This window comes from Rissa tridactyla, chromosome 2 (assembly GCF_028500815.1).
Source record: "Rissa tridactyla isolate bRisTri1 chromosome 2, bRisTri1.patW.cur.20221130, whole genome shotgun sequence".
Taxonomy (NCBI): Eukaryota; Metazoa; Chordata; class Aves; order Charadriiformes; family Laridae; genus Rissa; species Rissa tridactyla.
Window position 1 is genome coordinate 66,419,541 of NC_071467.1, and position 11,619 is coordinate 66,431,159.

Here is an 11,619-nt window from a genome sequence, read left to right on the forward strand (position 1 = left end):
GGAGAATACAGGGCACCTCCAGAAGATGGTTCCTCCACCTAAAATCGTAATCATCTTCTAAAAATGACTAGCCTGTCCTTCCACTGATGTTAGGAGGAGCTCGAGAAGTCGGCCCCCTTGTGAAGTGCCTGAGGGTTGGGCAGGATGGATATGGGCCAGACTGCAACGGGAGAGGAGACTCTTGGATCTGCTGAGTTGCAACCTTGCTGTGTAACAGCACGTGCTGTAGGCAACTGAGCCTCACGTTTATGTGAGTTATAGAAGGGGAAGAGGATTGTGAAGGGGGAAGAGAAAATCAGATAACTATATTGAAACCGAGACAATCAAGAGGTCTATTTTAAGCCTGCAGCCTAAATCTGTCACATTGCTGATTGGACTGACACCTCGGAATGAATTCAGGCTGAAATGGACCCACCCTCATGCAGAGCACAGAGCTCGAGGGTCTTCGAGATACTCAAGGTCTTTGAAATCCTTGTGCTCTTTGAGAGATGTTTCTCCTAAAGGCAGCACTCATTCTGCCTGGGCCTGGTGTAACCTACCCCATGTCAGAGACCAGGGAAAGAAGGACTAGCACAGCTGGTGATGGGCTTTCCTGCTCTTTTACTTTCTTCCTCTCAAGCTTTTGCTGATCAGCATAATTATAGCACAGAATCGCACTGAGATTCCTGGGGAAAGGAGAAAGGTGTAAAAAACTTGCTGCGTTCAGTTTGCCAGGATGAGCTGCTAAGTTTGCAGAGCTTTAGAAGCAAGACTTCCGATGAATCATTTTGACAGGCTTATGGAGGGCATCTTTGCTGTAAATCACCATTTTCCTTGCAAAAATCAATGGTATCCTAAAATACAAGGCTGAGAAATCCTATATTCACTTTACCGGGTGCCTTTTTAATTGTCATTATAAGAAAGTCTGAATATAGTAATATTTACACACCTCCTCAATCAGTTAGGGAAAATCTATTGGTTTTGACTAGCTGTCCTTCTTGGGACAAATCTTGGCCTTATCATTCCTGTGTGGATAAGAACATCCTGTGGAAGATGGTGAATGATTGGAGGCCATCGGCTTCAGCGCCAGTGCCCTCACCCATCGCGGGTGCCTCATGCTGCTCCCTTTAGGCTGAGCGAGAAATACCGTGGGTCTTTGCCCAAACGAGACTGGGCATGTGGAAAAGGCAAGAAAATGTGTTTCCTGCTCTTTGAACCCTAACTATTTGTCCTGGTTTGAGGTAAAACAGAGCCAATTTTCTGTTCAGTAATTTTACTTTGCAGCTAAGCCTCTTCTAACTAACTAACTGAACCCCCTCTGAAATTAACGGCCTGTTTTTAAGACAGTAGTCCGCTTCCAGAGCGGTAAGACCTATGTTTATAGCTTGTGCCAAGGAAAAGTTTGCAGAGAGGCTCTTGCTTATACTTATTGCTTTAACAACCAAGGTCAGCAAATTCGTTATTTGCCTCGTTGGAGGGTCAGAAGCAGAAAAGCACAGAGGGTTCGCACCTGTGGGGAGGAGGGGACAGGACAGGTGACCCAAAACTGACTACCAGGGTGTTCCATCCCGTCTGCCCCATGCTCAGTATAAAAGCTGAGGGATCAAAGGGTCAGCCCTCTCTCTTCAGTGGCCGGTGTCTGAGGACGACTCTGTTGGTTCATCTGCCTTTGATCCTGGTCCATGCATTCCTGAATCCAGAGCCAGAATGCAGCTCCCGTCCGTCACTGAGTCCAGTCTGGGACTTCCCCAGTGCCTGCCAGTGACCTGATCGTCATCCTGGGAGCTTGATACAATTTTGTATATGTTGTATCTATTTCATTATTTCCTTTTTATTATTTTATTAATATTTTCATTAAAGTAGTTCACTTTCTTTTCTAAACTCCTAAGTCTCCTTCTCTCTCTTCTCCTCCTCTCCCTGAAGGGAGTTGCTCTCCCTCCTCTGAAGGGAGAGAGGTCAGAGAGCATCTGTCATTCGTTTCAGTGGCCAGTTCGGCCCAAATCATGACACTATTAAATTTAAAACTTTGAGAAAATTAGACCCGAGACTCCGGAGGTCTACCTAAGAGATGAGTTGTTTCTTATATTAGTGTGTTCCCCAGAAACTATTTGGATGCTAACACCAGAGACTGCGATGGCAATGCCAGCGCACGCAGTGCCCTTTACTAGCAGAAGGGCTTCCACATAGTTGGCTTTGACTTTCTGTGGGTCCACAAGGGATGCCGTAGGGATTGGAGACTGAAAACCCCTTCTTCCAGTGAGGCAGTTCCAGTCATGAGGATTACCTTTGTAGAGATTTGCAAGTAGCAAAGGCCGTTGCATGGCACTTCATGCAGGAGAGGGCAGCCTGGTTTATCGGAGGCTGCTTTAATATTGCAGCACCAGAGAGCAGCTTGAGGATGGCATATCTCTTCATTCTGAATTTCTGTGATTTTGTTATTTCAAGTAAGGCTACTAGTAGTATATTCTTTGTACATACTGTATTTTGCATCAGTATGTTTCATGGCTAGCCACCAAAGACGTGATTTGTCCATAAAACCTTCTGAACTTGTCAGTGTGAGACAAAGACTGTTTAGTTCTGGCTGGAAACGTTAACAACATTGGCTGTGTGCTCCAGAGACAGATAATTTTCCATACTCTGCAGCAAGGTACACACCTACTGAGGCATTGGCTTAAAAATGTGCTTTGCTGATTTGTAGTCAGGTTTTAGATCCATTCTAGTATTTCAGCTCCCTAGGTCTATAAAGATATCTTCACTCCCACAGCCGGGAAACAACCTCAAAACAGATTAAAAGATGAGAACTCTTCAAAGACTGCAAGATTAATTTAACGTCCTGCAGATTCTCTCAGTAGGTTAGTGGTAAAAAAGCTCACCCCACAGCTTTTCAAATCTGTATAAAATATTCATCTGCCAAGATTTTTAATGCCTAAGTATTTACTCTCGGTGACCTGTATAGTTAAGGCTTACGTAATTACACTATACACCATTTACTGGAAAGGCTTTAAATATTCATTGACTCCTCGTGTTTTAATGTAAACAAGGCACTTAGAATACCTAGGGTTTTTAATTCCTGCAAGGTGAAAAAGACGTCTGAAGCAGATGCGACCGCTTGGATGAGCGTTGCTCTGAAGCAATGGGGCAGATTGATGGCACTTAAATGATAGAGCGCAGGAGCTTCTGGCCAGAGACGTACACGTCTGCACGTCTCTGATGCTGATCCCAAGCTAGTGTTCTTCGGGAGCTAGCTCTGCCTAAGTAAATAAAGTTGAAAAAAAGTGTAAAATGGGTGAGTATCAGTGGAAAATCAGACCTCTGCCTTTTCTGACTGCCTTCATTGAATCCCATCTGTTTTATTGGTTTGTCAAGGACATCTAGCCAAAACAGGCGGTGAGGGGAGGCAGCGAGGCGTTCATATACACACGCCTGGGCAAGGCACCACGGCCCCTCGCGCAGACATCACGCCTGCTTCTGGAAGTGAAGAAAACTGTCCTCTTTTCACTGTTCCTTAGGGGACGGATAGAGAAAATACTTATTGCCCACTCTTCCTGCAGTAGAGGAGCAAGACTTGAGGGCAGGGGACACAATATGGCACGTGTCTGCCAGGGGTGGGGGTGAGGGCCAGGGAAGGCAGACAAATTCAAATGCATCAAAAAGGAGACCTGCCAGAATTACTCCTCATCCATTGCTGTCACTGTTTTTATATGTCTAGTTGCTTAAAATTAATTTAACCTGTGTTTTCTTTGACCATCTCATCCGCTATTATTCTATTTCATGTGTAAATGATTATGACTTTGCTATTAAGCAAGTTCTTACCTGTGAATTTCAAAGTCGAAGGCAAATCAAAACATCACGAAATTATTTGTTCTGAAATATTATACGAATTTATCCACTAAATCTTGATAGCAAACAGCGGCAGATTAGCTTTCCCCATGTAACAGTAAAGAGCCTTCTTTTAATGAATCACAAATCTGATTAATTCTACTTATGCTTAATGAACTGTGGATGCGTTTAACGTGGTTGTAGCATTTTAAAAGGCGATTCAAGGGGGGACAAACCCCAGCTCCCCTTCCTTTTAGGAACGCTGAGGTTTTGGTGGTGGGTGACACAGCTGCCTCCTCAGTTTAGGCATTGCTCACTCAAAGCAAAATAGTTAACTTCCCAGCTTCTTTTATCTTAGACCTTTTAGAGATGAATAAACTAAAAAGCAGCAGCTGATGAAAATAACAAAGGGTGGTAAGGTGCCTTTAGTTTCTTATAAGAGTGTCTGCAAATTCCTGGTGGAATTCTAGGCCTGGCGCTGATGGAGCTGGCTAAGGATATCGATCGCCACTTGAATTCACTGAATAAATAATGGTTGCCATAGTTATTGAGCATTCACAACTGGTGGGGAAGCACGGAAATCTCCAAAACACCTCCTGTGATAGTTTTGCTGGAAAATCACCCAATTAATTCTGTCTCGTTTCATGAAAATTATGCGAGATACGGAGGATGCTTGGGCTCCTTGTGCTAGAATTTCAATCATAATTGAGCATCTCTGCCCCCGATTTTAGGAGCTAAAGAGAAAAGGGCACTTGCCGTCTCTTATTTTGCGTGGCAGAAAGGTTAACTGACATCGTCTAACCCCAACTGTTCTGAGAAACCTTACACTTTCAAAGCATCTTTGCTTTGAGTACCAGAGTATGGCTTTGGGCTACACCAAAGAGAACGAGTTCTCTCCGTTCGAGGTAGGGATGCTGATGTGTTTGGTTTTTTTCCTCTCGCTTTGCAGAACGACATGGATTAAAAGAACCAAAGAAAGTGGAAGAGCTATGCAACAAGATCACAAGCAGTTTGAAAGATCACTTAACTTTCAGTTGCCAAAACAAAGGACAACCGCTTGAGTCTGCAGAGCCGAAGGTACTGGGTGTTCTGGCTGACTTGCGTTCTCTCTGCACACTGGGACTGCAGCGCATCTTTTACCTGAAACTGGAAGATTTGGTGCCAGCCCCTTCCATTATCGACAGGCTGTTTCTGGACACCTTACCCTTCTGAGTCAAACCACCCTCCCGAAAGGCAAATGCCCACCCGAGCAGGCAAACGGATCGTGACTTACAGCTAACATTTCTGCTCTCACTTAACAGAAAAGCAGCTCCGAGTCTAAAATGAGGTCTTTTCTGGCGCTTTGTCCTTACAACCTGAGGCCTGAAACTTCCCGGCTTACTGGTTTGGGGTTGTGTTCTTTGTTTTCTTTTGTGTGATTTGGGTTTTTTAAATGGCTAATATGGCACTTTTGGACAATGCTATCCCAGCAGCAGTAAAAGGTTAACATGACTGTTTTAAACCTGTTGTTTTAACACCTCATGGTATATGAGGGGTACAATTGTAGAAGCTGTGTTTGAAAACAGGAACAGCAAATAGTCGTTTCCCAGGGTAGTATGTGTTTTGTGAGGATACCTTCAGCATACTTCCTGCATCAAGGGCACATACATCAGCACAATCTAAACAAAAATTCACTTTTTTAGCAAAGTACACTCAATTGAACATTTCATACAAATCAAATATAGCAAAATGACAATGGCTGTTAGCTCCCATGTTCAAGTGCAATTTTTTAAAGTGCTGTCTTACTAAGTCTCGTTTATTAACTAATTTATTTTACTATGAAAACAAACAGGAGAAATCCAGTGAGAAAATTACATGCACTAACTTAACCTGACAGAGTTTTCCAAACTTGATTCCATGTAGCGCGACTTATTGACAAGTGTATGTGGAAGACACGGGAGCAACCGTGGCTCGGTTGTTCCTCAGCTAAGGAAATCCGCGTAAGTAGTGGCTGGAGCACACAGGGTCAGCATCAGGGATAGGTCAGTTTTAGACTTCTAACGTAGGCGACTAGTTAGTAGCCAGACAGAAGGTGGTTTTCGAGAACAAGCAAGTCTTGTAAAATAGTATGAATGTAAGTGCTAGGAAGGATATAGTGGGCTGCGTTTAAACATTCCGTGTTCGTACTCCTTTTTGTATGTTTATACTGTTGATGCCATATTAATATGAAATAATTTGTTGCATAGTGTCCTTATTTGTATAAATGTTTGTATGCATGGTATATTGTAATGGCTTTGCCTGTATTTATTGCAATGACTGCCAGCTCATGGGAGCCCTGTTACACATGATAACTAAATGGGGTGTTCACACTGACTCAGATACACCGGTTGGAAAACTATATACATATATATAATGTGTATATATATATATGTATATACCTATATTTGTGTGCGTGTGTGTGTGCGCGCGTGTCTTTTTATTAACCATTTGTATATAAAAATATCTGTCAAATCACAAGCAGAGTTATTTTACAGTTTATTTGCAGTGACTTTAAGGCAGTACTGTTTAGCACTTTGATATTAAAATCTTGCTCATGTTTTGCTAAATTCAAATAATATTTAAAAAGTTTAGTTCTAAAAAACTTTATATGCACTGTATTAAGTAAAAAATTTTGTTGGTCATTTTGCTAAGGAAATTTTTGAATGTCAACCTGATGTCACTGTATCTTTTGTTAGCTTTAAACATTCTAGCTTTTGTCTTTTTTTAAACTATGCTGTTTATATGGAAATTAAATTATACAATCAAACAGATGCCAAATGAATTGCCTAATTGCTGCAAAGGATAACCCAGATATCGAGTCACTGTATGGTTTTCAAATAGTAATCTGGTATTTTATCACTTACTATGTTTGGATGTGCTTTTATGAAAAAATTATTCTTATATCAAGATTTATAGTAGTGTCAATAGGGAAACAGACTTCTAATCACTATAGTTAATATTTCCGGTTTACCTGCAGATAATATTTGGGAAAGTATTGCTTTTTGTATTGACTTTTAAGCTTATGTGCAAACATAATAGCATAATTAAATATCAGAGAAGCTAATGTTTCTTGTAGGTTGCTGTAACAAGCCTGACCAGCAAGACAAATATATTTTGACTGAATTTGCTTTTGTATATACTAAATATATATATATACGTATATATATATATACACACACTCACACACATGTGCGCATACAAAAACATACAGACACAAAATCCAAAAGTATGTTTACTTTTGTCTCCTTGTGTAAGACACAAGGTCCCTTGAGAAATTACTTTTATCTAGGGACAAATCCTGCCAGGTGCTGAGCACCAGCCAGATGAGGGCTTGCAGGTGCTTCTTGCGAGTGGGCCCTTGCAAAGAATTTTCAGGCGAATCAGCATAGTCCAGTAAAGTTGCTTTTTTGTTGAGCAAGGTTTATTTATTAAGTGGAATGTGAGTGGGAGGTAGCAGGTCCAGAGCCCCGTGTGAGATTTCACATAGCCAGTGTCCTCCAGTCTTCCATAGATAGTCTTAACTGTGATACTCTCCCAAATCCCATCATCTGTGGAATTGTCCTTCATGTCAACTTCAGCACGCAGATTCATCCTAGAGTACAACCAGTGACAGGTCACAGTGGTAAAAGAAAGAGTTAACGCAGAGTAAATCTGCTACTTTTCTTAGAGCTCTCTCAGTGCGAACATGCCTTTGTCTAGGCAGAATTCAGGAATATATCAGGTGTTAAGGGAGAGTGCCTTGCTTTTATTTCAGACAACAGTGTTTCAAGAGTTTCTTCACTCCGCTAACCGCAGTAGTTTTTTTCTTTTTCTTTTTTCTTTCCTTTTTTTTTTTTTTGTGGTGTTAACCTGTGGGTTGAAAGAAATGCTCTTGTACATATACAATGTAAATTAAAATTATTAAATTGAATAACATTTTTTTCAGAGGCCCCATGTGTGTTGAATAAGTATGCTTAATTCTGTTAAAATCTGATGTGAATTTTTTATCGTTTATAAAACATTAAAAAAAATTGTCTACTTGAGTCTTAAAAATGGAAAAATTGGTGAAGCATGCTTAAGAACACTGGCAATTTAATGGCTAGTCTTTTGATTAAAACAGCTTTTCTATAAATACAATAAGACCTGCACTATCTGGTTACGCATTCTCAATTAGATATTGAGAGCTGGACCGTGGTTGTCCCAGAGGTTGAACCACATACAGACCAGAGCAGAGACCACCTGCCCCTCACTGTACTTCTCCATGCCAGGAAAGGACTGTAATGAACTCACAAATGATGATGGCCACAAGGCGGGGAGGGGATGGCTGTAGGGCTTGTGGTCCCATAGAGCACCTCTGTCTGGGGAGAAAGAGGACGGGGCTCTGATCCCATCTTCTGCCCCTTTGTGTCAGTAAATCCCGGTAGGACATCGCTCCAGCAGGCACCTGCGGCATTTTCTTTAAATGTGCGTCCAGTTCCTGTCCTCACCGTGCCTTTGCTTTGTAGGAGGGATCGCTTATCCCCTGCCAGAGAAAACTGTTTGGCTACAAGTGCATTTTCTACAAATGCAGTTTTGAGAGGCATCTGCCACTATTCCGGGTATTGCCATAAGTACTGATGGCTCCAGCACATCTCCACAAGAGCTGTTCTTCTGCGGGAGCTGCTCGGCTGGAGGTTACGTCAGATGGTGTGCTGTGGCGGGCTGCGAGATTGGCAGCTCCTTCTTTGGAAATGTGACAAAACAAAAGGTTGCTCAAACTCTTCCAAATTATTTGTTGCTTTTTTTGGCCTATGCCTTATTTTAAAAATTAACCTAAAAATCCTTAATGAGAATGGTAATGCGTTTTGCATAATAGTCCCCTGTTAGGCAAAACACGCAGATCTTGTGACCAACCCCCACCAGCGTCTGAATTTTCACCCTACATGAAAAAGTTTATCCTCACTAAACTCACAAGTATCTCAGTTTGTATTTGCTTCAGGGGCCGTAAGTTGTGTCCTTAGACATGGGAACAGAACTGTCCCCTGATCTAGATCGCCTGCACTTGTGTCCCTACGTGCGCCTCACGCGCTTCTAAACCACATCACTGGCAGAGTCCTTCCAAAGGATGTGATGCCCAAGGATTGACTCTGGCATCGGAAGGTTGGGCTGAGTCAGCAATAGGATAGTGGGTTCCTCTAGTAGCGACCTTTCTGGTGACAGCAGGCTGGCACCAAGTCACCCCAAAATGAGCCAACTTTAATGAGAGGTGAGTCAAATCTCTTCATACAGCTTTCCTACCTTTACTTTTCACATTCAGGTTCCTTTGTTCAATACACAAAGCTAAAATTACAGTTATGTTGCAGAGAGGAGAGAGAGAGGCTTAACTGTATAAAATTAAGCATGGCTCTGACAAAAATTGGCAACTCCCTCTATGGACGCTTTGAAACATGTCTTTTGATTAATTATTTGTATTATAGCAACACCTAGAGGCCACAACAGAGATCAGGACCCCATTTTGCTAGCTATCCCAATTAGCACCTCCAGTACCCACCCGGGAGAAGCTCCAGTTCAAATAAAAAAAAAGAAAGAGGAGAAGCACAGGAAAAAAAGAGTCGAGCGCCATGCCCAAGGGCATAGAGCATTTCAGTCACAGAGTTAGGAATAAAAACTTTTGTTTACTGAGCTAGTGAATGAGCTACTCCAGTGAATGCTCTTATTTTGTTTTCCTTTTCTTTTCCTAGGCAATTTATGCTGCCACTGTATCAAATTTTATGCAAACACAATAAAAGCACTGACAAATTCAAAACAACCCATGTTTTCAAACTGATATTGTTTACCCTGCGTATATAAGTCATCTATAAGAATATTCAAAATCCTGGTCAATCACATGTTTGGAACTAAGTTGTGATACAAACCAGATAGTATTTAGAAAAGATATTTAGCCGTTCTTTATTAAATGAATGAAACTGACCATTAGGAATATTTCAAGATGTGGATTAAACACTAATTATTATTGGATAAAAAAGATTAACTTTTAAAAATGCCAAACTATTGATGAAGTAATTGAATAAATGGGGAGTCAATTAATCAAATTCTTAGCGGCGGATGACATATTTGAGAACTGTATTCCAGACCTACATTTGTGAGAAATACCAACACAGGGATTTGTCAAATAAAAGAGAAAGAAACTTGTTTACCATATGGAAACACTTTCAGCAATTTTTCTTCTATTTTCTTTTTTAACATTAGACACCTTTACATTTATATTCACAATACGGAATGTTCTGGCTGCATTTGGTTACAGAAGAAGTTTGAATACGTGAAATTGTGACATGGTTGTGAAAGTCGGACAAGCTCAAAATTCTGACCTAAACTCACAAAAGCAAGGATTTTCTTGAAAGTCCAGCTGTAATTAGCTATTATGTATATTGCAAGATACTTATGTGTGTTTAATGAAACTACTTTAATGTCAAGTAAAAGATTCTGAAGACATGCAAGAGACAAGATCATGGGAAAAAAATGACTTTTTTTTTTCCATTGTTAATATTTTCATAGAATCATGGAATCATAGAATCACCTAGGTTTGACCAGACCGTTAAGATAGAGTCCAACAGTAAACTTAACACTGCCAAGTCCACCACTAAACCATGTCCCTGAGTGCCACGTCTACATGTCTTTTAAATATCTCCAGGGATAGTGATTCAATCACTGCCCTGGGCAGCCTGTTCCGGTGCTTGATAACCCTTTAGGTGAAGAAAATGTTCCTAGTAGCCAATCTAAACCTCCCCTGGCACAACTTGTGGACATTTCCTCTTGTCCTATCACTTGTTACTCGGGAGAAGAGACCAACCCCCACCTCTCTACAACCTCCTTTCAGGTAGTTGTAGAGAGCGATAAGGTCTCCCCTCAGCCTCCTTTTCTCCAAGAAAAACAACCCCAGCTCCCTCAGCCGCTGCTCATAAGACTTTTGCTCAAGACCCCTCACCAGCTTCTCTGGACACGCTCCAGCACCTCAATGTCTTTCTTGTAGTGAGGGGTCCAAAACTGAACACAGTATTCAAGGTGGGGCATCCCCAGTGACAAGTACAGAGGGGCAATCACTCCCCTAGTCCTGCTGGCCAAGCCAGGATGCTGTTGGCCTTCTTGGCCACCTGGGCAGACTGCCAGCTCATATTCAGTCACCTGTCAACCAACACCCCCAGGTCCTTTTCCACCAGGCAGCTTTCCAGCCACTCTTCCCCAAGGCTGTAGCACTGCATGGGGTTGTTGTGACCCAAGTGCAGGACTTGGTACTTGGCCTTGTTGGATCTCATACTGTTGGCCTCAGCCCATTGATCCAGCCTGTCCAGATCCCTCTGTAGAGCCTTTATACCCTCAAGCAGATCAACACTCCTGCCCAACTTGGTGTCACCTGCAAACTTACTGAGGGTGCACTCAATCCCCACATCCAGATCACTGGTGAAGATATTAAATAGAACTGTTCCCGACACTGAGCCCTGGGGAACACCACTTGTGACCGGCCGCCAGCTGGATTTAACTCCATTCACTGCAACGCTTTGGGCCTGGCCTCCCAGCCAATTTTTTACCCAGAGAAGTGTACGCCCATCCAAGCCATGAGCAGCCAGTTTCTCCAGGAGGATGCTGTGGGACACAGTGTCAAAGGCTTTACTAAAGTCCAGGTAAACAACACCCACAGCCTTTCTCTCATCCACTAAGTGGGTCACCTTATCATAAAGGAGATCAGGTTAGTCAAGCAGGACCTGCCTTTCACAAAGCCATGCTGACTGGGCCTGATCACCCAGTTCTCCTGGGTGTGCTGCACGATTGCACTCAAGATGATCAAGA

The 11,619-nt window shown here is 42.2% G+C and overlaps 1 protein-coding gene across 2 annotated transcripts in view; it reads left to right on the top strand.

Annotated features, from left to right (window-relative positions):
- The window catches only part of NR4A3 (nuclear receptor subfamily 4 group A member 3), a 30,040-nt gene extending 22,280 nt beyond the window's left edge, over window positions 1-7,760 (top strand). The window contains exon 6 of one of the 2 annotated variants that reach the window (XR_008464953.1): window positions 97-4,741. Coding sequence is in view for 1 of the 2 variants with exons in the window: in XM_054192179.1 (XP_054048154.1) it covers window positions 4,748-5,010 (263 nt within the window). In the remaining variant the exon portion in view is untranslated. The other variant, XM_054192179.1, reaches the window with a different exon arrangement.
- Window positions 7,761-11,619: the final 3,859 nt, after the last annotated feature.